We start from the raw sequence: 25,915 nt of genomic DNA, 5'->3' as shown, positions 1-25,915 counted from the left end.
CCCCTGTACTTTCCACCAATTACCTTAAAATGATGACCTTGTGTTAACCATTTCCACTCTGTGAAAAATACCCTGGCTGTCCACTTGATCCATGCCTCATTTCAGCTTGCACACCTTTATCAAGTCACCTCTCATCCTCCTTTGCTCCAAGGAGAAAAGGCCTGGCTCGCTCAGCCTTTCCTCACGTGCTCTCTAATAGAGGCAGATTGCTGGTGAATCTCATCCGTGTCCTTTCTAAAGCTTCCACATCAACGTGTGGCGACCAGAACTGAACACACGATTTCAATTGCGGGTCTAACCGGGGTTCGTCTAGTGCTGCAACATTACCTTGCAGGTCTTGAACTCAACCCCTCAACTAACGTAGGCTAACACAACCCAGTCAACTTGCATGGCAGCTTTGAGGGATCTAGGGACATGGGTCCCAAGATGCTTCTGTTCCTCCGCAGTGCCGAGAATCCTGCCTTTAACCCTGTATTCTGCCTTCATATTTGGCCTTCCAATGTGAATCACTTCAGATTGACCTTCATCTGTCACTTCCCAGCCCAGCTCGATGTCCCATTGAAACTTGCGGCAACCTTCTACACTAGCCGCAACAATCTGTAGGTGCAGCCTTCATTAGGAGAGCAGGGGAAGCAAAATATTATTCAGTTGCCAGAGCTCCAGTCTCAGCTGCTGACTCTGATGATTTCACCACTACATCCCACACACCTCAGCAAAACCAAGCCACGTTTTATTTAATTTAAACTGTACACTTTATTTCTGCAAGGGGAACAGATTTGTGTTTTTTTCACCCAATATTGGTCTGTGGGTCAGATTAGTCATAGAGTCATACAGCACAGAAACAGGCCCTTCGGCCCGTCTAGTCTGTGCCAAACTATTATTCGGTCCAGTCCCATCGACCTGGACCCATCTGAACTTAAATGTTACAATCAAACCATTTGACTGGCAGCTCATTCCTCACTTACACCACCCTATGAGTGAAAACGATCCCCCTCATGTTCCCCTTAAATATTTCATCTTTCACCCCTAACCTTTGACCTCCAGTTCTAGTCTCACCCAACCTTATTGGAAAAAGCCTGCTTGCATTTACCCTAGCCATACCCCTCATGAGCAACAGACACAAAATGCTGGAGGAGCTCAGCAGGGGAAAAAAGTAACCAGCTGATGTTTTGGGCTGAGACTTTTCACCAGGACTGGAAAGGCTGCCTGATTTAAACTGCTTACTCATCTCAATAGATGCTGCCTGACCTGCTGAGTTCTTCCTGCATTTTTGTATGTTGCTTTCAGATTTTCTGTAAATGATCTCATGTTCATGATTTATACCCCTCAGGATTTTGTATACCTCCTTTCAGTTTCCTATGGCTCCAGGAAATAAAGTCCTAAATGATTCAAACTTTTACCTATAACTCAGGCTATAGTAAATGACTCATTTATGCAGAACTTCCCAGATATGGGATAACGCTAGTCTGAGTCATTGATATAGCCTGAAGTGGACTGTAAACGTTGTGCAAACTTTGGTTTTGGTCACTATTCTATTTTGATGGCTAAAGGAGTGACTCAGATGGAGAGGATGGGGTCTAGTTCCACGAATGAATGATGTGGCTGATCCTCAGAAATGTTGTTGTAGTATTTTACTTTTCTGAACAATGACGGCTGGGATCCAGGATATCTCTGTGGCTGTTTATCAACGTGGCACAGCTCCAGATCTGGGGCTTAGACACAGATAGATTGAATCAGAGTGAGTCAGCAAGGAAATTCAGCAGAAAGGCATGTAGGCCCTGAGAAACCACACTAAGCAAGGCCTGCAAATGAAACTGTTGCTGAAGCTGTAGCAGAAATGATTAAGCTAGACTTATTTTATTTTTGCCTTCTACTTCCTGTAAGAGGTTGTTGCCTGCAGTAAGTCAGATCCTTGTGATTATAGGGTGAGAAAAATCAGCTAGAACACACACAGAACAAGTTAAACCCTCTCTCTCTACTTCCCTTGAGATCCTCTTTCTCATTTATCTCTTCTCTCCTTACTCTCACCCTGCTGCTCTTGCCATCCCTCTTTTTCCTTCTGTCTTCTCAGCCACTCTTTCTGTTTTACTCTTGCAGTCTCTTTCTTGTCTGCTGTGACTCACTCTCTCGATGTCTCATCTCCTCCTGTTGTCCCCCGGTCACCCCCCTCCCTCCCCCCTTGCTGTCCCCCGGTCGCCCCCCCTCCCTCCCCCCTCGCTGTCCCCCGGTTGCCCCCTCCCTCTCCCCCTCGCTGTCCCCCGGTCACCCCCCCTCCCTCCCCCCTCGCTGTCCCCCGGTCACCCCCCCTCCCTCCCCGCTCACTGTCCCCCGGTCGCCCCCCCTCCCTCCCCCCTCGCTGTCCCCTGGTCGCCACCCCTCCCTCCCCCCTCACTGTCCCCCGGTCGTCCCCCTCCCCCCCCATTGTCCCCGGTCGCCCCCTCCCTCCCCCCTGGCTGTCCCCCGGTCGCCCCCCCCCCGCTGTCTCCCTGTCAGCCTCCCTCACTATTTCCCTTACAGCTCCCCTCTCACTACCTGTCTCTTGCTACCTCCCTCTCCCTCTCGCTCTCCCCACCCCGGCTGACTCTATTTTGTACCCCCTCATCTCTCCCTTTTGCCCCTTGCTGTCTCTCTCTCTCCTTCCGTCTGCCTATCTCTCCATCTCATTGTCTCTCGCTCTCTCTCTCTCTCTCTCTCTGTCTTTGCACCTTCTCCCTTTCTCACCTTCCCACTCTCACCCTTATCAGTCCCTCATCCTCTCCTTGTCTCACTCACTCTGCCTCTCTCCTTTACCCCCCTCTGCATTTTCATCTCTTACAGTGAAATTCGTTTTAAATGAGGAGCCTCAGAGTCCTGCTGTAAGATTTTTTCCCTCTTGTGAGGAGCACCAGGTTCTTGTCCTGGCCATCTGTGTGGTTTCGACACGGTGTCACTTCTTTTGCGTTGAGTGAAATACTGAGCCTTTAGTTTAACTGCACCTCAGTGCCTGATGAATTATTGGGGTTAGTCCATTGTAACCGCTTTCTGCTGATCTGTGCCTCACCTCAGTTAGCCCCTCGCAGAGGTGTCAGGGGAGGTTGGGCCCACTCTGTGAGGCTCTGGTTTCCAATTCGCAGCAACGGGAAGTCATGGACCTGCCAACGACCTGTATTACACTCTGACCTCTGCCTCTCAACTCTGCTCCCGTAACTGCTTGCCATGACCCTCAGCTATTCCCCCGCCCCCCCCCACTTCTCTCGGCACCCTCCTGTTGCTTCCCATGCCACTTTGGGTCCATAGGGCCTGTGCTCGGAGCCGGAATGGGAAATTGTTTCAGTAAATTATTACAAAATATTCAGGAAATGATAATTGAGGAACTGGAACAGAGTCGGGCCTGAGGCCATTGTGGCTGAGGTGAAAGGTCAGTTACTCAGGTAACAGGGTTAAAGGCAATTTACCCCAGGGTACCTCTGGTTGAATTTCGTGCCCCTGGCTGGAGAATCCTTGGATTGGACCTTTAAGATTGATGAAGTCCATTCTGTATTTCAGGAACGCATCAGATCCAGGCCTGCTCCCGCGATGTGGACACACAGTGCAGGCCGTGTGGGACAAGCCAGTACACAGCATACTGGAACACACTGAAGAAGTGCAAGGGATGTGAAGCTCTGTGCGGTGAAGGTATGTCATGGGAGCTTGGTTCCTCGGCAAGGGCAGGGGGAAGGTTACCAAAGCCACCATGGCCTGGGCTCTAGGAGGAAGTTAACCAGGGATTGGAATGGGCCCCAACCAGAGAGATCACTTGGACTTGAATTGCGATCAGTATCTGTATTGTTGAATACGTTGTTGATGCTCACCTTGTGGAGGGTTCCCTGGTGGACAGCCATTTCTATGAGTGATTGCAGGTATCCATCGTCCCTGCTGGAGTTGGTGTCTTCAGGAGAGGGTGGTGCGCTCAGGAGAGGCAAGTAGATTGTGACTTCCTGACCACTTACCCATTCTCCCTGCAAAAGGCACTAGCTTCACCTTTACACTCCTCTCATAAGTCGGTCCGTGTGTCATCACTTGACCATAATGTCATAAGACATAGGAGTGAAATTAGGCCATTCAGCCCATCTAGTTTGCTCCACCATTTAATCGTGGCTGCTTTTCTTTTCAACTCAGTTCTCCTTCCTTCTTCTCAGAACCTTTGACCCCTTTTCCAGTCACGAGCCTCTGCCTTAATTACACCAAATAACCTAGCTTCCACCACCCTCAGGGGCAATGAATTCCACAGACTCACCACCTTCTGGCTGAAGAAATCCCTCCTTATCTCAGTTTTAAGTGAATGTCCTTTTATTCTAAGCTGTGCCCTTGGACCCAAGGCTCTCCTGTTCTCTCCGTGTCCACTGTATCGAAACTTCTCAGTTCTCAGTAGATTTCAACGAGAGACCGACTCATCCTTCTGAACTCTGTTACGTACAGACCCAGAACAAATGCTGCTCGTACGCTAGGCCTTCCATGACCAGTATCTTTCTTGTGAACCTTCCCAGGATGCTCTCCAAGGCCTGAACATCTTTCTTTAACTTCGGGGACCAAAGTGGTTCACAATGTTCCAAATGCGATTGACTGATAAAGCCTTCCTTTAGGATTCCAGTCCTGAAATAAATGCTAATATTGCATTTGCCTTCATCTACTTTTTTCCATTAATTGCAAATCTCAGCGAACGGGGCAACAGAGGTTGTACACCAATGCCTTGACCATGGTTGGACTGATTTTTTTTTAGATTATGAGGATACTCAGTCCTCGTTTATTGTCATTTGGAAATGCGTGCATTAAAAAATGATACAATGTTTCTCCAGTGATATCACAAAAAAAACAGGACAAACCAAAGACTAAAACTGACAAAACCACATAATTGTAACATATGGTTACAGCAGTGCGAAACAATACCATAATTTGATAAAGAGCAGACCATGGGCACGGTTAAAAAAAAAAATCTCAAGTCCCAATCGACTCCGATAGTCCCCGGATAGCAGGCGGCAAAAAGGGAGAAATTCCCTGCCATAAACCTCCAGGCACCGACAACTGCCGATTAGAAGCACCCGACCACAGCTGACACTGAGTCCATCCAAAAACTTCGAGGCTCCGACCAGCCCCTCCGATACAGCCTCCCGAGTGCCATCCTCTGCCGAGCGCCTTCGACCTCGTCCCGGCTGCCGAAACAAGCAAAGCCAAGGATTCAGAGGCCTTCTCCGGAGATTCTGGACCACACAGTAGCAGCGGCAGCGAAGCGGGCATTTCAGAAGTTTCTCCAGATGTTTCTCCGTGCTCTCACATCTGTCTCCATCAAATCAGAATTGTGCACGGTACTTAATTATTCTGTGAGATGCAGCAAATGGCCAATTGCACTGGACAACCAAGTTTTTCGAAAGTGTTGCTTCCTCAGAATTTTATTGTGGTTATGATAGATCACTTGATACTGAACACAAATATAATTTCAGACCACTTGTATCATGTAGGAATTTGGAGAAAGAAGAAATTAATTTTTATTGAATATACAGCAATGAGCTTGATTGCATAACGGTGCTGACGCTTTGCCAAACTTCCACTTGGCTAAAAATGTTTTGTTGACTATTTTCATTTGTACTCAGTGTCAGAAGCTTCTTGCTTAAGTGTCCAGTTGTTACTCTGTGTGTCATCACAGAAATGGAAGAGGACATTCTGTGCTTTTGTGCACTTTTGGGAATCCTAAGGAATTCTCCAGACTTTATTGGAGTCTCCTGCAATTGTGAAATCAGTAGGGATCTGAGAGTTCAGGTCTCAACTGTGTGAAAGACTTCCTTGACCTCTTTTCCCCAACTGCTGAGCTACAATGCACACTCTCACCTCTTCACGAATATTTCAGATAATGTGGTACTGCTTATGTAGGTTTCCCACAAGGGATTTCTTTCTTTGATGCTGCACTAATTTAAATAGCAAGTGTGATGTATTTGCAGCTTTGCACAGCAAGTCATTTGAAGAAACCCCAAGAGCTTTGGAAACAATTTGACATGGTGAACTGCTGGCTGTTAACCTCCCTGCATGCTATCCTCCTTGTTTCCCGGGAATCGAATCCAAGAAGCTGCAAATAACTCACCACGTTCGCCTGTAGGGAATGACTCAAGCCCTGCAATGATTCATTAAACCATTGCTTTTAAAACAAAAAGTCTCACAGAACAAATGTATCAATGAATGAAGGGATACACTTTCCTGATCGCCAAACCTCATCTCACACCTCTGCCCACCATTGCCGTCTGGTGCAAGGCCAAATGGGTTTGCTGCTGCTTCACCGAATACCTTGAACTCAAAATTGTTGCTGTTTTGAGCGATTTTGATCGGGGCGGCCTGCAGTTATTGAGAAACTGGATTGAACTGAACTGAATGTACCTGGACGCTTTCGATGTCTTTGTGATTTGGTATTTTGTATTGTGTTTTTCACTCTTTTTTGCAGTTTGCATGATTTGTTCTTTTTTTAGACGTGTTGGGGGTTTGATGTTTTTCTTTAAATGGGTTCCCTAGTTTTCTTTGTTTCATGGCTGTCTGTGTGGAAGATGAAGTTCAGGGTTGAATACTGCATACATACTTCGATAATAAATGTACTTTGAAATTTTTCCTGCAGTGCATTGCATGTCCCCAAACATCCCATAAACATCAACATAACTCAGATGGGGCAAATGGTCTGATGTTTATGCTCCACTTGCCTTTTCCTATTTCCCTTTAAAACAAACTTTAGCATATCCAAATATTCCTTTCTTCCAAATGTGTTGAAAACTTTTTTTTTGCAAATTGATTTTCTTATCTACTCCTTGTGAAAGCAAATTCCACATTCTGATCACTCTTTGAGTGATGAAGATTCAGCCTGCCTACGAGCAAAAATATGTCCAGGTCAATGTTCCAGTAGATCTTTCTGGAATCGGGGGAAAATGCTTTTTTATTGAGAAAACTGAGCCCCAAATTTTAAACATATCCTCAATCCTGGCCCAATCCAACGAATCCTTTTTACTCTGCTAATCCTGGTACTGTATCTAGATTTCTCAGAATTTCATCATCCCTACATACGCCAAGGGTCTAACGTCCACCATTTCCTCCCTGACTCTGCCTCTCCACTCCTTTATCTTCTATTAGATTTCTCCTTAAAATCTACATCCCTAGCTGAACTTTTAGTCATTCACTATAATAACGTGGCCTGGATGTGTTCTTTGTTTGGTAATTGCTTAAGTTTTGCTATATGTTAGTGGTAGGCATGACACCACCATGCAGGGGTAACACAGCGGGACAGCTGCTGCCTTGTGGTTTCAACAGCCTGGGTTCGATTGTGACTCGCAGTGCTGTCTGTGCGGAGTTTTCTCTCTGCCCTCCAGTTTTCTCCCACCTTCCAGCGACACACACGTTGATAAGTTAATTGGCCACTGTAAATGGCCCCCCGTGTGGAGGTGAGCATTTGGAATTGGGGAGGAGTTAATGGAATGTGGAAGTGTGTGGGTGGGGGGTGGAAGGTGGGGAATAAAGTGGGATTAGCGTAAACGTGTGCTTGGTCGTTGGTGCAGATTCAGTGAGGCAAAGGGCTTGGCTCTGTGCTGCATGGATCACTGATTCTATGAGGTGCTTTTGAAATGGATGCCATTTGCTTTATTATTTCTCTGGATCTGAAAGTGTCAATGAATCATTCTGATAGCTGTTCCAACACGTCGGCCCACGGCCTCCTCCTGTGCCTAGGTGAGGCCACCCTCAGGGTGGAGGAACAACACCTTATATTCCACCTGGGTGGCCACCAACCTGATGGCATGAATATCAATTTCTCCTTCTGGTTTAAAAAAAAATGTTTCCCTCGCCCTCCCCTCTTCTATTCCCCTCTTCTCACGTGCCTATACCCTCTTCCTTCCCTTTCTCCTATAGTCCACTTTCCTCTCCTATCAGATTCCTTCTTATCTAACCTTTCACCTTTCCTATCCTCCTGGCTTCACCTATCACCTTCTAACTATCCTCCCTCCCCCTTACCCACCCCACCTTTCTCTTCTGCTGTCTTCCCCCTTCTTTTCCAGTCCCAAAGAAGGGTCTCGACTTGAATCGTTGACTGTTCATTTATTTCTGTAGATGCTGCCTGACCTGTTGAGTTCCTGCAGCATTTTGTGTTTACGTGTGTTGCCTTGGATTTCCAGTGTTTGCAGAATGTCTTGTGTTGACGATTAATTATTCAGCTAGTGCGGTGGTCCCCAACCACCGGGCCGCGGACCAGTACCGGGCCGCAAAGCATGTGCTACCGGGCCGCAAAGCATGTGCTACCGGGCCGCGAGGAAACGATACGAGTCAGCTGCACCTTTCCTCATTCCCTGTCACGCACTGTTGAACTTGAACATAAGGTTGCCAACCGTCCCATATTTGCCGGGACATCCCGTATATTGGGCTAAATTGGTTTGTCCCATGCGCCCTTGTCCCGTATTTCCCCCGCTAAGGTAGAGTGTTCCTATGAAACCTTTTGTGCCAAAATGCTGTGAAGCGAAGAAGCAGTTACCATTAATTTATATGGGAAAAATTTTTGAGCGCTCCCAGACCCAAAAAATAACCTAACAAATCATACCAAATAACACATAAAACTGAAAATAAATAACGCTAACATATAGTAACAGCATAAATACACAGCCTATATAAAGTAGAAATAATGTATGTACAGTATAGTCGGGAAGATGAAGGCAAAACCGATTTGTGGGGGGGAAAATCAGTACGTACACGCATGTGCACACGCAAGGCTTCATGGTAGTCTTTCCTGGGGTAAAGAGTCCCAGGATTTGACTAACATCAAAGTTGCTGGTGAACGCAGCAGGCCAGGCAGCATCTGTAGGAAGAGGTACAGTGGATGTTTCGGGCCGAGACCCTTCGTCAGGACTAACCTTCTTTCAGCTAGTCCTGACGAAGGGTCTCGGCCCGAAACGTCGACTGTACCTCTTCCTACAGATGCTGCCTGGCCTGCTGCGTTCACCAGCAACTTTGATGTGTGTTGTTTGAATTTGCAGCATCTGCAGAATTCCTCGTGTTTCCCGGATTTGACTGTTACTTTTGTCCCTTATTTGGGAGTGGGAAAGTTAGCAACCCTAACTATAAAAGACGTTGAGGTGGGTTTAACCCTACTTGAACACCTCCGCCCCCCCACAACCCCGGTCGGCTGGTCCGCAAGAATATTGTTAATATTAAACCGGTCCGCGGTGCAAAAAAAGGGTTGGGGACCCCTGAGCTAGTGGCAGCCGGTGACGGTTTTAGTTTCGGGCCCACTGTGGGAATCAGAAACATGCGATTTGCGAGGTGTCCGCGCAGCTTGCACGTAGGGCCGTTTCTTCACGCCTTAACAGCAGCATCGTGTCTTCCCACCCTCTCCCCCAATGCAGACCAGGAAGAGGTTCAAGCCTGCACATCGACGTCCATGAGGGTGTGTCAATGTCGCAGCGGCTTCCACTGCATCGATCCCTCTGGCAAAACATGTAACCAGTGCTGGAAACATACGGAATGCAAGGAGGGTCATGGTGTCATTGAGAAAGGTACGATTAGATCCTTTTTTTTGGGGGGGGGGGTTAATTGGGATTCTTGAAGGTTGGATGTTCCTGCAAAGTTGACCTTTGTGTTTGTGAATTCCAGGAACTGGAGATAGTGATGTGAAATGTGGGCCATGTGCTCCTGGAACGTTCTCGGATAAAGTCTCTTCCACTGACCCATGCAGACCCCACACTGTGTAAGTGGTTCCTTGTGTTAGAAGTTGAACTTACCTACCACGGTATGCATGGGCTCCTGAGAATTAGCGTTCCGCTCCTCGTGGACACCGAGGTAACGAAAGATGCGTCGTGGGCTGGATAGAAGGCAAATCTCCTCCTGTACCAATACTCCCAGGACACGCAGCTTGGGTTAGATATTGAAAGAAAGGACACAGACAGACGCATGCAGCAAACTGTTTGAGTGGGGGGAATACGGAAGAAGGAAAAAACACACAGAAAAAGGAATAGGCACTCATAAAATACACGTAGGGCACATAAATTCTGCATTCCTACACACCAAAAAAAAATGCCCATGCATGGGGGGAAAAATGGGCTCCACTTCAGACAAAGAGGCACACACAGAAAAATGAAGTAGTGGGTGAATTCAGTGATGTGCGTGTGTATTCACATCCGCGTACACTATCCACACACACAGCCTCACAAACGCCATTAAGATCACAACTCATTCTTCCAATTTCAAGTAGGATCAACCTTCTTAAACTTCTCCTCTCATCCTTGGAGAGAATCCAGTGAAACTTCTCTGAACTTCCACCATCACATGTAAGACATCTAATAGAGACTATAACTTTATGGAGGGCTCCTTCACCATTGTCCAATAGAGTTACAGTAAAACTTCCCATCTGACATTTTCACCCCCTCTGAGTGAAGGCCAACGTTCCATTTGCCTTCCTCATTACCTGTTGTGTTAGAAGGACACCCAGATCCCTCTGCAGCATTATTTAGTGTCTCTTCATTCAATCAATTTTTCTTTCATAAGTCAAGGGATAGAATTTAAGAGTTGTGAGGTAATGATGCAGCTCTATAAAACTCTGGTTAGGCCACACTCGGAGTACTGTGTCCAGTTCTGGTCGCCTCCCTATAGGAAGGATGTGGAAGCATTGGAAAGGATACAGAGGAGATTTACCAGGATGCTGCCTGGTTTAGAGAGTATGCATTATGATCAGAGATTAAGGGAGCTAGGGCTTTACTCTTTGGAGAGAAGGAGGATGAGAGGAGACATGATAGAGGTATACAAGATATTAAAAGGAATAGATAGAGTGGATAGCCAGCACCCCTTCCCCAGGGCACCACTGCTCAATACAAGGGGGTATGGCTTTAAGGTAAGGGGTGGGAAGTTCAAGGGGGATATTAAAGGAAGGTTTTTTACTCAGAGAGTGGTTGGTGCGTGGAATGCACTGCCTGAGTCAGTGGTGAAGGCAGATACACTAGTGAAATTTAAGAGACTATTAGACAGGTATATGGAGGAATTTAAGGTGGGGGGTTATATGGGAGGCAGGGTTTGATGGTCGGCACAACAATGTGGGCTGAAGGGCCTGTACTGTGCTGTACTATTCTATATTCTATGTTCTTTTTCTACGTATTTTTCTATTGAAGTAGTAACTTTGTGCCTCTTGCCAAATGCTTGTCAGCAAGCTTATTTAATTTTTTTTCAGACTCTGAGTTCTCTTCATACTTTGTATTCCAACCTGTCTTCAGGACATCAGCAAATTTGGCCACAATGCAGCTGGTCCCTTGAATCATTAATGTAGGTTGTTATCCGTACTCTCGCACTGATCCCTGTGGCACCACTCTAATTGCAACTTATCATGTGGAAAGATTATCCATTTATCTCAACTCTTCATTTTCTGTTGTTTATCTAATCTTTACCCATGCTAGTTTATACTCCAAAGTTCTTAACTTTAAAAAAAAAATCTATCTGGAAATTCAAATATCTACTGAAACTCTTTTTATTCACCCTGTCTGCTGTGCCCTCAAAGTATCTTCAAAGTAACTAATCAAACATTATTTTCCTCTTATAAAATCAGACTGATTCTGTTCAACTGTCCTATAATTTTATGTCTGTCCTGTTAAGTTTTCCATAAATATTGATTCTAGCATTTTCCAAATGATAGATGTCAAGCAAATTTTCCCTTTTTCCTGCATTGGGGCAATTCTTAAAAGTTTTCTAGTCCATTGGGAATTTTCCAAAAGCTGGTACACTTTGAAACATCACAATCAGGGCATCCTTTATCTCTGTAGTGGCTTCAGATGAAGACCCTAGGCATGAGCTCTGGCATGAGTGGATCTTCACGGCATAGCAAAATCAGAATCAGGTTTATTACCACTGACGTACTTTGTGAAATTTGTTGTTTTGTGGCAACAGTATGACTCAAGATGTTAAAAAATTATTGGAAGTTACAATAAAAACTAAAAGAAACAAATAGTGCAGGTGGATTAGTCAGGTAGAGTTCACGGGTCCACAGACAGTTCAGAAGCCCGAGAGCAGAGGAGAAGAAGCTGTTCTCAAAAGCGTCGTTGTAATTATAAGGAGCAGACATGTCCTGGATGGTGAGGGTCCTTAACGATGGATGCTGCCTTGAGGCCCCACCTTTTCAAGATGTCCTCGATGATGGGGAGGGTTGTGTTTGAGGTGGAGATGTCCGAGTCTACAACCCTCTGCAGCCTCTTCCGATCCAGTCCATCGGACCCTCCATAACAGGCAGTGATACGACGGGTCAGAACACTGTAAGACCTAGGAGTAGAATTAGGCCTTTCTACCTATCTTGTTTATTGTCCACAAACGTGGCCACACAGCCGATAATTTCAGTAGCCACACCAATGACCGATAATGTGAAAAGAAGCGGTCCCAACACCAACCCCTGCAGATCACCACTAGTCATCTGTAGCCAACCCTTTATCCCGCTCTTTCTCTTCTGCTAGCCATCCAATCTGATATCTTTTCTGAAATGCCATAGGCATTGCTTAGCAGGGTCACGTGCAGCGCCTTGTTTAAAGGCCTTCTGAAAATCCAGCTAAACAACATCCACTCACTCTCCTTTGTCTATCCTGCCTGTTGTTTCCTCAGAGGTTTCTAACAGATTTATCAGATCTGATATCTCCCTAAAGAAACCATGCTGAACGCAGCCTGTCTTATCATAGGCCTCCAAGTGTCCCTAAACCTCATGTTTAAAAATGGATCCTAACATTTTGCCAACCACTGAAGTCAGCCTGACAGGTTTAAAATTTCCTGTTTCTTTCCCTCCCTCCCCTTCTCAGAGTAAAGTGACATTTGTGATTTTCCTGTTCTCTGGGACCATCTCAGAATCCAGTGATCCCTGAAATATCATTACTAATGCCCTAATGCCTGCACAGTATTTTCAGCAATCTCCTTTGGAACCCTGGGGTGTAGTCCATCTGGTCCAGATGACTTTTCTACTTTTAGACTTTTCAGCTTCCCGAGCACCTTCTGACACACACAAAATGCTGGAGGAACTCAGCAGCGTTTATGGAAAACAGTACGGTTGACGTTTTGGGCCAAGACCCTTCATTAGGAGTGGGGAAAAAAAGATGAGAAGTCAGAATAAGAAGATGGGGGAGGGGAGGAAGAAGTACAAAGTGGTAGGTGATAGGTGAAACCGGGAGAGAGGGAGAGGTGAAGTAAAGGGCTGGGAAGTTGACTGGTGAAAGCAATAAAGGGCTGGAAAAGGGGGAATCTGGTAGGAGAGGGTGGAATTCCATGGAAAAGAGGGAAGGGGGAGGAGCACCAGAGGGAGGTGATGGGCAGGTGAGGGGACAAGCTGAGAGAGGGAAACGGGAATGGTGAAGGGGGGAGCAATATCACAAGTTTGAGAAATCGATGTTCATACCACCAGGTTGGAGGCTACCCAGATGGAATATAAAGTGTTGCTCCTCCAACCCGAGTGTGGCCTCATCACGACAGTCGAGGAGGCCATGGACTGACATGTCAGAATGGGAATGGGAAGTAGAATTGAAATGGGTGGCCACTGGGAGATCCCGCTTTTTCTGGCCGACGGAGTGTAGGTGCTCGGCATAATACAGTCTCCCAATCTACGTCGGGTCTCACCAATGCACACCGGAAGCTCCGGATATAGCAGATAACCCCAACAGACTTGCAGGTGAAATAATAATAGTGACTACACTCAAATCTACCCCTTGACACTTTCCAATTTCTGGCATGCTGCGAGTCTCTTACACTGTGAAGACTGATGGAAAATACTAATTCAGTTTGTCCTCCGTTTTATTTCACATTACTACATCACCAGCGGCATTTTCCAGTGGTCCGATGTCCACTCTAGTCTCCGTTACTCTTTATACAACTGAATAAACTTTTCTTATCTTCTTTTATATTATTGGTTTGCTTACCTTAATATTTCATCCTTTATCTCCTTATTACGTTTTTAGTTGCCTTCTGTTGGCTTTTAAAAGTATTCCCAATCCTCTAACTTCCCACTCTTTTTTCTAAATTCTCTTTTGCTTTTATGCTGTCCTTGACTTCCCTTGTCATCCTCCCTTCAGAATGCTGCTGCTTCTTTGGGATGAACTGATCCAGTGTCTTCCAAATTAATCCCAGAAACTCCAGTTATTGCTGCTCCACTATCATCCCTATGAGTGTCCCCTTTCAGCTCCTCTCTCGTGCCTCTAGTTAAATTTACATCCCATTTTAGCTTTTCCCTCTCTTCTGCTCTCCACAGTACATCTGCAGAAATTTGATAGAGTATTTGGTGACGTACCAAATTTCCTCAAACTCCTAATGCTGCTGGTGTGCCTCCTTCATGATTGTATCAATATGTTGGGCCAGGGATAGGTCCTCTGACATGTCTACACCCAGGAACTTCAAATCGCTCACTCTTTCCACTGCTGCTCCCTCGATGAGTGTTGCTGTGTGTTTCTCAACTTCTCCTTCCCGAAGTCCACAATCAATTCCTTGGTCTTGCTGACATTGAGGGCATTTTATTTTTGTGGTGACACCTCTCAACCTGCTGATCTATTGCATCTCATTTCTATATGCCTCCTCACCACTGCCTGAGATCCTACCATCAACAGTGACATCATTGGCTAGTTTATAGATGACATTTGAGTTGTGCCTAGCCACGCAGTCGTGGGTGTAGAGAGAGTAGAGTATTCGGTTTAGCATGCACCCTTGAGGTGAGCCAGCATTGGTTGTCGGTGCGGAGGAGGTGTTATTTCTGATCTGGACTGACTATGGTCTTCCGTTGAGGAAGTCAAAGATCCCGTTGCAGAGGGAGCTACAGAGGCCCAGGTTTTGAAGCAAGCTGATTAGCAGCGATGGTGTTGAAACACTGAGCTGTAGTCGATAAACAGGTGTCTGATGTAGGTGTTGTGGGGCATCAGTAACATTACATCCGTTTGTGACAGTGGGCGTAATACAGCGAGTCCAGCTCCTTGCTTAAGCAGGAGTTAACCCTAGGCATGCCTGACCTCTCGAAGGACGGCATACCATGGATGTGAGGGCTAGAAGGCTGTAGTCATTCGGGCAGCCCACCTGGCTCGTCTTGGGCGTTGGTATGATTAATGTTCTTTAGGCGTGGGGTGGGGTCACATACGACTGCAACAGTGACGGGTTGAAGATGTCCGTGAACACTCCTGCCAGTTGGTTGGCACAGGTTTTCGGTACCCGGCCAGGTACATCGACGCATTTTGAGGGTTATCCCTCTGACGCCAGCCCTCAAGGGGAAGATCACATGGTTGCCAGATGCTGTGCGGATTCGCACAGATGTAGCTTTAGTCTCCCTTTCACGGTGTGCTTAAAAAGTGATAACGAGCGCCTGATTACAACCCTTTCTTTCCTTAATCTTTTTATTGATTTAAAAGGAGCATAAATACAATCAAGAGGAGAATTATCTCAAATATACTTATCAGTAACAATATAAACCAAGATTAAGATAGACATTGTCAAAATCATAGATATTGTTAAACTAGTATAAAATATATAATAAAAAAAATGAAAATAGCAATTCTCCTCTTATCAGTTTATAAAGAGAAAGGAAAAAAACATTGGGTTTTAAATGAAAAGGGTAAAAAAAACTACACTATAGAAAAAAAAACACACAAAAAAAGGTCCATTTTGAGGATACAACCAAAAAAAAAGAAAGAAAGACTTTCTGATCAAATCTAAAACTTTGGGGGAAAAAAAAATTGAAAGAGTAATAAATAAAATTAAATGAAAATATTGGATAAAAGGTCGCCAGATTTGCTCAAATCTAAAGGATGTGTCAAATGTCCGACTTCTTATTTTCTCTCAACTTAAACAGGACATAATGGAGGAGAGCCAATAAAAGACCGTAGGTAGATTAGGATTGCCACCCACCAACTGCCTCCATCATTGGATCGGCGTTCTGAATTGTACAACAGCACCTGGAAGAAACTGAGGCACAGAATGCGCGGAGGGCTGAGGATCTTCAAGCCCATTATCGAAAGGGGCGCTCAGACAGGGTCCTCAGAGGTTGAACTTTTAGATCAGAAACACCAGGTTGGAACCAAGATGGTGGTCGGGGAATGTTGTAGGACATAGTTGTCTACAGCATATGGACAGGCCCTTTAGCCCACAATGGCTGAAATCTAGATCTGCTGTCTGGGAGCCACACTGGGAGCAGTGGACTCTGGGTTTGGAAACCACACAACGTTGTGATACCTTTGGGAGTTTGTTAAAGCTATTGATTTCCCACCAGCTGCTTTCAGCTGATGGCCCAGTCTTTAAGATCATAAGAGGTGGGAGCAGAATTAGGCTATTTGACCCATTGAGTCTGCTCTGCCATTTCGTCATGGCTGATCCAATTTCCCTCTCAACCCCATTCTCCTGCCTTTTCCCCGTAACCTTTCATGCCCTGACTAACCAAGAACCTATCAACCTCCATCTTAAATACACCCAATGACCTGGACTCCACAGCTACCTGTGGCAATGAATTCCACAGATTCGCCATCCTCTGGCTAAAGAAATCCCTCCTCATCTCTTTTCTAAATGGATATCCCTCAATTCTGAAGCTGGGCCCTCTAGTCCGAGATCCCCCCTCTCCAAAAGGAAAAATCCTCTCCACATTCACTCTATCTAGCCCTTTCAACATTCAATAGGTTTCAATGAGAACCTCTCTCTGGAATTTAGAAGAATGAGAGTACAGGCCCAGAGCCATCATATGATAACCTTTTTGTTCCCAGAATCATTTCTGTGAACCTCCTCCAAGTAGCAGTTTAGCACAGGAACAATTTCTTTGGCCCATGATGTCTGCGCTGACCGTGATGCTAAATTACGTTAATTCCATCTTTCCTGCACATGAACCACGCCCCTCCATTTCACGTCTGTTCATGTGCCTGCCTCAATGCCCCTTGGGTACCATTATCATACCTGCTTCCACCACTTGAAGAATTCACAATGTTTTCTTTCTTTTTAAATCTTTTTATTAGTTTTCCAAAATTATAAACAGAATAGCAATATTGATACAGAGAGATTGGAATAATCTTATTGTTGATAAGCATGTACAAAAAAGATTTCAAATAATACAAGTATAATAGACTTCCAAGCTCTTGATATAGTTAATCATAGAGAAAAAAGAAAGAAAAAGAAAAAAATACAAAGGAAAACCCCCAAACAAACCAAAAAAAAACTAAATACTAAACCCAAAAAAAGAAAGCAAACGGAACAAAACAAGGCTAGATCATTATCTTAAATCGAACGCGTTCAGTAATGTCGACAACTCTGCTCCTCTATTCATATATTTTAAGTTAATAAGAAGGATTCGGAAAGGTCAAATTACATCATATGAAAATGTTGAATAAATGGTTTCCAAGTCTCTTCATATTTAACCGAAGGATCAAAAATATCACTTCTGATTTTTTTTCTAAATTTAAACATAATATAGTTTGGGCCACAATGTTTTCTATGGTGCTTGCTTTTCAGGTGTGCAGAGGAGGGGAGAAAGACTTTACGGGAAGGAAGCAGTGTAGAAGACACAGAATGCAGCAGGGAATTATTTCCGGTTCTCCCCGTTCCAAAATCTACGATCCAGCCTTCTAGTCCGGCACAGGTACTGGCTCCCCACACTTGACGTTGGTTGATATTGACACCACCACACCATGGTTCACTGTGCTGTGGGGTGATCCATTCCGTGTAAGAAGGTCTCACTACCTTGCTTTTTGTGCTTCGCCATGGCATAAGTATTGTTGTCTAATAACCTTGTTGCTTTGCCGAGCAGGTCACATATCAGACAAAGAAGGAAGAACCAACTGCGACTGTTTTTGAAATCAGCCAGAAGGAAACATCTCTTCCTCGTCCCTGGGTGGCAGGTGAGTTTGAGAGTTCCTTTCTCTGTTCCTCAGTGCATGCCCTGCATTCCCACGCCCGGCCCAGTGTCCCAGCAGACTCTGTTCCCTGGGAGGGAAGGGGCCTCCATTTTGGGTTATCTACACCCCTGCACCCCTGTCCCTGGGCTACGGAAAGCTAGTTGGATCCTGTAGCCTCTGAGTTAGAAGCTACACCTTGGAGACATGTTTTCCTCCAGCCTTGGCTTTGTAGCCTTATGATTCTCCATCGTGGGTTTACAAGCCTCTTCCCTTGTGGGGGGGAGGGGAGGTGTTGTGACCCAGTAGCCTCTGTCCTGAGGCAATGGTGCAAGAGTAATCTCAGCCTAGCTCCCTCCCTGACTTCAATTTGTCTCAGTGTTAACGTTAAGTCTCCATCTCTTGTTTTCCAGTAATATGTGTCGCAACTTTTGTCCTGCTTGCCGTGGCAGTTGTGATAACAGTCTGTGTCATTTGCAAGAGGAAAGGTACCGTGAGATTAACTTCCTTGTAATTTGCTTTTTGGTGACTTGTTCAATGAGTCATCACGTTACCTTGTATTTCTGTATCTGCCCTGCCCCCTGGTGGCCACTCCGGCCTCTGCGAGTCTGAATGGATTATCCTGGCTTGCTCGAAGGTGGGGACTTCCCTTCTATTCTGCAAAACGTTCTGTTCAGCTGGGGCAGCTAATGTGGCAGCGCAGCACCCACTGGAGAAACATGTGGTTCTCTGACGACATCTCCTCCCCTCACCCGTTCCTGAGCTCTGTGACTGCAGCCCCACTGCAAGGTCGACTCCCAATTCCCATGAACACCTGGTTGGATAAAGTTAATTCAGTAAATTCCTTCCCCAGAACACCCGGAGACTTTAGCCTCTGGGAGACCTGTCTGATAGATCACACTGGCCGTCATAATCCTGGGGACAAATCCACCAGTAATTTAATGTCAGGAGAAATTGGCCCTGGGAGTTTGACCCATGAAACCTCTTGGCATTGACTGCAACCCAAGCAAGGATGCCCTCTGCAGATTCTCAGCTATTGCCCTTGTTCAGCTGAATGAATTACTATCCTTTATCTGCTGAACACTACTTGGAAGGGCTTTGGTTGAGGGACTTGAATGCCCTTTACCAGGAGTGACTTGGTAGCACTATCACTGACTGGGTCCTGCTGCCCAGTAGGATCTGTCGATGGAGAAAGGATAAACATTTTCAACCTTGATTCACCAATCTAGCTGCGTCACCAGTAATCGAACACTGCACAGCCCTTGTGGTGACAATGCCTTGTTTCCAAATGTGTGGCAAGGTGGATTCAGGTCAAACCTAGCAACATAAAGCTGGGCGTGTGTGACCCTGTGGGTCATTTAGAGAATTGGAATCGTATTCCACCATCTTTCCCAGCACTTGGCTCCCTGCAATGGCCATCAAGCTGGAGGATTATTAGGTCGCTGACTCCACGAAGCCTTTTTGGTTCTCCCTTTGCCTGGGCTGCGTGTCGCTCTGTCAGGGTACAAGATGCTTGACACCGTCCAGGACAAGGCAGGTCACTCGATTGACAATTAGATGTTCGCTCTGTCCGTGCGAGTGCAAAATGTGTAGCAGCAACCGACAAAGAATACTTCAGCCTCACCACCTCACCACCCAAAGCTGCAAGTCTACCATATAGAAGGACTGGAGCCTGACACATTTGCATGGTAACCCGCACCTGCAGCTCCCCCTTGAAGTGTAACCATCCTCATTTGGGGGGAAAAGAAAAATTCCCCTTTTCTATGTTGCTAAAGTCCAGCAGCTCCAGAACTCTTGGGACTGCAGCAACTCGACAAAGTGACTCACCGCCCACAAGGGGAATTCACGATTGGTTTGCCAGTAACGGCAACCTCCTATTCAAGAACAAATAAATCATTTTTTTTTAGATTATGAGGACTGCGTGTCCTCATAATCTTAAAAAAAAAAGTCATTTGGGAATTGGGAGCATTCTGTTGTCTTTGTTTCTCCCTTCACCTACATGTGAGTTTAACCCTTGAGACCTCACTGTAATTCCTTCATTGAAATGTACCCAGCTGGGGCCCAGCACGGTAGCACAACACTTTCTAGTCCAGGCGACTGGGGTTCAATTCCCACTGCTGACTATAAAGAGTTTGTGCATTCTCCCCGTGGTTTCCTCTCACAGTCCAAAATTGGTCATTGTAAATTGTCCCCTGATTAGGCTAGGGTTAAATGGGGGGGGGGGTTGCAGGGTGGCAAGGCTTAAAGGGCCTGTTCTGTGCTATATCTCAATAAATAAATACAAATAAACAAACTCGTCCTACATTAACTCTTTCTTTTCATTGTTTCTTTTTTAGGAAGGAGGCCTGAACCAAAGACCGAAGTGGTAAGTGTTGCAGTTACCTGACCAAGCTGGAGGCATGGAGTCAGGGTGTCAGGGAAATACAGGGAGAAAGCCTTCACCCCACCGAGTCCACGTTGGCCATTAACCCCTTGTTTACGCTAATCTGGCGTCAACTCCATTTTCTCCTCCCCACATTCTTATCCGCTCCACCCACCCCCCAACGTTCTATCATTCACATCGGAGGCAATTTGCTGAGGCCAGTTAACCTATCAGCCTCCACGTCTTTGGGATGTGGGTGGAAACCGGAGCACCCAGGGGAAACTCGCGCAGTAACCGTGAGAGCGCGCGTACACCGCACGGTCAGGATGGGATCTGGGTCTCCGCGAGGCCGCCGCTCTCCCAGGCGCGTCGCTTGCTCCCCTCCTCACTGGAAGCAAAGTGCACAGCTTCACTCTCTAAGAGCGAGCGCCACGGGGGATGGGAAGTTGCAACCACCAGCCCCAACGGAACCTTGTTGCAGTGCATTTCCCAGGGGTGGGAGCCAGAAAGTGGGTGTCAGCGGAACTGGAGGAAGGGCAGCACGCGCTGTGCAAACTGAATGGAAATTGTAACAGTAGTGGATTAAAATAAACGTCACTGAGTGTGTGCCATTGCTTTCCTGGTGGGTGGTGGGGGAAGGGGGGTGCTGGTGTTTTGCTGGAGTAAGTGGGGGGGAGGGTTTGATTCTTTTCCTGCTCCTTGTGTGTGGGAGGGGGGGCTTCGAGGTCCTAATGTTTCTTCGTCATTCATTCTTTGGGGTTTTTTTCTCTGTGTTTTGTGGGTGTCTGTGAAGAGTAAGAATTTCACGCTGTATACTGTATATATTCTCTGATATTAAATTGATCCATTCCCTCTCTCTTGCTTAGTAACTGGGTGCTGCCCATTGTCGGCAGTGTGCTGGGGGGGGGGAGGGAGGGTGGGGCTCACGTGTAGCAGTGGCTCATAGATTTCTGTCGATGCTTGTGAGGTTTCTTTTTGAACCAATCCCTTTCTCTGCCAGGCTGACAAGAATGTGTGTCAAGTGGAGACGATCTGTTTAATTGCCGGCAATGAAAGTAATCTGGTGGGAGTGGTCTCCGGGGACAGGAACGGTGGGCAGAACGGTGGACCTGTGCCGCTGGACGGCCAGCCCCCTTCCTTATCGCGGTCCGTCAGCAAAGAGTCGCGAGGCGTCAGGAGGAAGCCGGACACGGAGAATGGCCCGAAGGAGGAGAACCAGTTGCAGAGCCACTTTGCGCCCTTGAACAGTTACGCGCAGATGGATTGTCAGGAGGACCAGGGGTACATCAGCCGGGAGTCGCGACCCAGCTCAGGTAGGGCATCGCTAAGTGCGTCGGATTAACGTCCGAGGGGCTAGAGCTCGGAGCTGCTCTGAGCCTGAAGCAGCAGATCCCCAAGCCCGGTCCGGGCCTGGCATCATATGTAACAGCAGCTTAGAAAGTCAGGGATAAGGTCTCAACTACGTCTTCAGCTGGCAGAGATGACCTACTGGGCAAAGGAGCAAATCTCCAATGTTCAGATCGCCAGTGTTTGCAAGCATGTCCAAATATCCACAGTACCTGAAGAGGCTAGTTTATATAGACCCTAGCATAGAGGGAACGTCGACTCAGACCACGAGAGGCCTGCGTTGGGCATTTTCATGCCTTACAAGGTGCAGATTGGAAGTCTGTGTGGGGCGCCACTCCTCGTACAGACACTAGAGCAATGTGTGATTAAGTGCCTTGCTCAAGGGCACAAACACGCCGCCACAGCTGAGGCTCGAACTAGAGACCTTGAGGTAACTAGATGAACGCCTTAACCACTTGGCCACGTTCCCTCCCCCCAGTATAGAGGCCAGTGTGTATATATACTTTATATGATAAAATTATATAGATTTTATTTAGAGATGTATAAAATGAATCTCAAGGTAGCACATGATAACATATTTGTGCTTTGATAATAAACTTATTTTGAACTTTGAACCCCAGTGCCTTGATCCAGTGTAGCCAGGGAGAGGTGTGTCTGTTTATCTAGTGCTGCTGGATCCAGTGAAATGACAAGTTACTCCTCTTTCCCCCTACCTCCCCCCCCCACTCAAACTCCTGGTGGTACAGTGGCTTCCAGTGAGAGGCTGCGCCCCTGATCTATTCGGACCCCCGAGTGATGAGGTATCCCAGACAGCCTATTTCCCTGGATCCAGAGCTGTATTGACTGGGGGTGGTTTGGGTTCTCAATACTGACTGGTGTGTGTTTGTTCAGGATCCCCTTCACCTGTGATAGAGTTCAGCGGCAATCCGACCGTGAGCGTGACAATAAACACCAGCAAGTGCTTTGTCAACTGCTACCACCGCCCGGAAGACCGAGCTGCCGACCCAGGTACAAACGAGGACCAGTATCGGGCTCCTGAGGCAGAGGAGGGAACTGAAGTAGACGAGGGGTTTCCGGTTCAGGAGGAACAAAGGGATTCAGACTCGGAGACATGGAAAGAGGATGGCGGCTCGGTGCAGAAGGATCGCTGGTGGTATAATCCAGTGCCGCACCAGGAGAACGGGAAAGAGTCGCACCTCCCAGTCCAGGACACTTCTGGGAAAGTTTACTGAGTGAGGAACGGAGGTCACAGGATGGCCCGTGTCCTCATACTGAAGGCAGCTTGTGCCCTGGAGGGCTTGTGATTGAGGCTCCTGCTTAATCGAATGATGTTCAACTCTCCTGTGAAACTGTTGAAATGTCACCCATTTGTCCATGAGCCAAGTGATGGGTTTTGGAGAATTCCTGGGGATCTCCAGTTCAGACCTCAATACCTCACTGAAGCATGCAGTAGTTTTTATGGTAATGGCAATCCGGTCCAGATTCCATGGGCTGTTATTGAGTTCATTCAACGCTGAGTGTCTCTAGGTGCTGAGTCGTTTCACAACATTACCAGGCAAGTCAGGTAACTCAACTCCATCCAGTGTGACCTTTCCTATATTGCAATATGTAACACTAGCTTCCCCACGCGAAACCTCAGGAGGCTACAAATCGAGGGGAAATTCCTTTCTCATTGCTCCTGCTTGTTGTCAGTTGAGGAAGAACAAGCCTGAGTTTCCTGGAATACCTACCTCCCTCAATGTTCCCCACACTGGCTTGCTCGTGCATTGGTATTCACAGCCAAGTCATCAGACTGTTCCAGTGCTGCTCTGTTCCCCAAAGAAAAGGTTGTATATCATTTAAAGATCCAATATAAATCTGACCCTGGACAGCTTAAGACCCCTATTCTTCTCAATTCTCCAATCAACTAACTTAAGTGAAGTAGGCCTCTGTGTCTTGGAGATTGAAATAATGGGGTGATCTGATTGAAATACACAGGGCAGATATTGAAAGATGGTTTCCCCTGGCTGGAGAGCCTGAAATAGTACTCAGGACAAGGAGCAGGTGTTTAAAACAGATGAAGAGAAATTTCTTCACTTTGAAATGTTCTAGTTCAGAGGATTGAGAACATTCATTTGGTAGAAAGATGTATTTCTGGATTTTAATGGAGTCAAAGAATATAGGGAAAAAACGGGTAGACTTGAGGTAGGTTAAGGGTTTACGTGCCCTTTTGCTGATTAAGGCAGTCCACTCCTTCATTGCTCCATCACTTTTCTCAGACCACCCTGAGGTCCTTTCTCCAAACTGCAGAGTCTCAACTCTGTCATACCTTAATCATTCTATCCCGTTCCCTCAGAGCTGCTTCTTGTGATGTTCTGACATTCAGCTAAAGTGTGGGAGTGCATTTCATGTGAGATCTGTGTTCGGGTGTGTTTGGAATGGAAGTTAATGAGCTTCTGATGGTTTTTATTTTACTCCACCCTCCCAAAACTAATATAACGTCACCTTAGAGTGGCTTCTACTGGTTTCCCAAAATGCACATTGGATTGAAAAAAAGCTATGTAAATATGAATGTTTAGATCTATATTAATGTTTATTATTCAAAATTATTAACAAATAGTGAAAACAGCAACACCTTTTCACTTCTCCTTGCCATGTGGCCCAATGTCTCTCTGCTCTTTCATACTCTCCCTGTTGTTCTGCTTTACTTCCCATTCATTTTCCCAACTATTTATTCAATTTTGATCTTTTTCTTCCCCTTTCTCTCTACTCACCTTCCCCTCTCTGCCACCCCTCTTCCAATTTCACCATACCCTGCTCCCTCTGTAGCCCTCTAATTTTTTTCTTAAATTCAGATGGAAGACTGCCAAACATACGAGGGAGGGTGGCACATGGTTGATATGATTCCTTGTAAGTAATCTTTTATATGTATAGCAGAACTGATAATAAACACTTCTGTATTTTTCTTGTGTGTTTTCTGTAAATAATGTGTTGAAACAGTCGTTTTTTTTTCATCCAACCTGTTCGGCAATGTTAAAATGAGGTGTAGTGACTTTCAGTGTTGTGCGTAAAAACCTCATGGGACTATGAGAATGTTATATAATATTGCTTATTTCATCCTTTCTTGGGAATTTGACGGGTGAGTGCAAACTACCCAAAGGCTCCACCTGCAGACATTAAGTGTGTTACTTGGGAGCCAGTGCTGACAAGGGTATCTATCTGTTGGCTTCTCTTGGGGAAATTTCACTTCATCTCCCATGCAGGTGGAGTGTTGGGTTGGTTGTGCAGGAGTGAAGGCTGCAAACAGCGTTTAATTGGTGGAAGCCGTTGTGTAAGGAGCCAGACACAAGAGACGTGGCCTGATTGGGGTCTCCCTGTCACTGGATATGCAGATGAACCCTACAGCAGGGGACAATGTTGTTGCAGGGCAACAGGTGGTGAAGATGAGGGAGCCAAGAATAGATATTTGGGGCGGGGGGGGGTATCTCCAGTGTTACAGAGCTATGACAACAGGATCAGAAGTCATTTCACATGATTCATTGATTACAATATATCTCTGCTCGCCCCACTATAGAAAGGGTGTCAAGGCTTTGGAGAGGGTGCAGAAGAGGATTACCAGGATGTTGCCTGGATTAGAAAGCATGTGCAGTGGGAGGTTGCACAAACTTGGAATGTTTTCTTTTTCTGGAGCCCTGGAGGCTGAGGGGAGTTCCAACTGAGGTTTGTACGATTATGAGAGGCTTAAATAAAGTTGAAAGACAATATCTTTCTCCAAGGGTTGAAATGTCCAATACCGAAGGTATGTATTTAAGCTAAGAGGGGGTAATTTCAAAGGAGATGAGAGGGACTATTTTCTTTTTTTACACAGAGAATGATGGGTGTCTGGAATGCTGGAATGGGATCGTTTAGATAGGCACATGAATATGAGGAAAATGGAAGCATATGGACATTGTGTAAGCAGAGGAGATTGGTTTAGTTAGCCACTTGATTACTAATTTAATTAGTTCAGCATAACATTGTGGGCCAAAAGGTCTGTTTCTGGACTGTTTGTTGTTGTTGTTCAGTCGTTAAATCGAGTCTGGCTCTTCGTGACCTCACGGACCACGGGGACTATAGGGTTTTCATGGCAAGATACGGAAGTAGATTGCCAGCCTTTCTTCTGCACAAATACTGCTGCTGCCCGGCTGGACCCGGCTGGATTCGAACTCAGGACCGTCTGACTTGAAGTCCAGTGCTGATGCCACTACACCACCAGTCTGCTTTATATTCTATGTTCTCTATAAGGATGAAAAGAAGGGGATGAATCTTCCGTCTGGTATAGGTGAGTGTGTTTTTTTTTTAAATCAGGTACTTACAAAGAAATAGCAGCATTTTTTTTTACCGTTTGAGGGAGTAAAGC

General features: G+C 46.1%; 1 protein-coding gene across 1 annotated transcript in view; it reads left to right on the top strand.

Annotated features, from left to right (window-relative positions):
- Positions 1-24,918, top strand: part of LOC134337799 (uncharacterized) — a 41,460-nt gene extending 16,542 nt beyond the window's left edge. The window contains exons 3-11 of the mRNA XM_063033051.1: positions 3,526-3,654; positions 9,375-9,524; positions 9,622-9,715; positions 17,449-17,575; positions 17,744-17,834; positions 18,242-18,316; positions 20,165-20,193; positions 21,191-21,503; positions 22,429-24,918. Coding sequence (XP_062889121.1) covers positions 3,526-3,654; positions 9,375-9,524; positions 9,622-9,715; positions 17,449-17,575; positions 17,744-17,834; positions 18,242-18,316; positions 20,165-20,193; positions 21,191-21,503; positions 22,429-22,769 — 1,349 coding nt within the window. The 3' untranslated portion in view covers positions 22,770-24,918. The remainder of the gene's footprint in view (positions 1-3,525; positions 3,655-9,374; positions 9,525-9,621; positions 9,716-17,448; positions 17,576-17,743; positions 17,835-18,241; positions 18,317-20,164; positions 20,194-21,190; positions 21,504-22,428) is intronic.
- The last annotated feature ends 997 nt before the right edge of the window (positions 24,919-25,915 follow it).

This window comes from Mobula hypostoma, chromosome 25, assembly GCF_963921235.1.
Source record: "Mobula hypostoma chromosome 25, sMobHyp1.1, whole genome shotgun sequence".
In the NCBI taxonomy this organism is placed as follows: Eukaryota; Metazoa; Chordata; class Chondrichthyes; order Myliobatiformes; family Myliobatidae; genus Mobula; species Mobula hypostoma.
The sequence above is the reverse complement of the archived record's forward strand: the minus strand, read 5'-3'. Positions and strand labels throughout refer to the sequence as shown.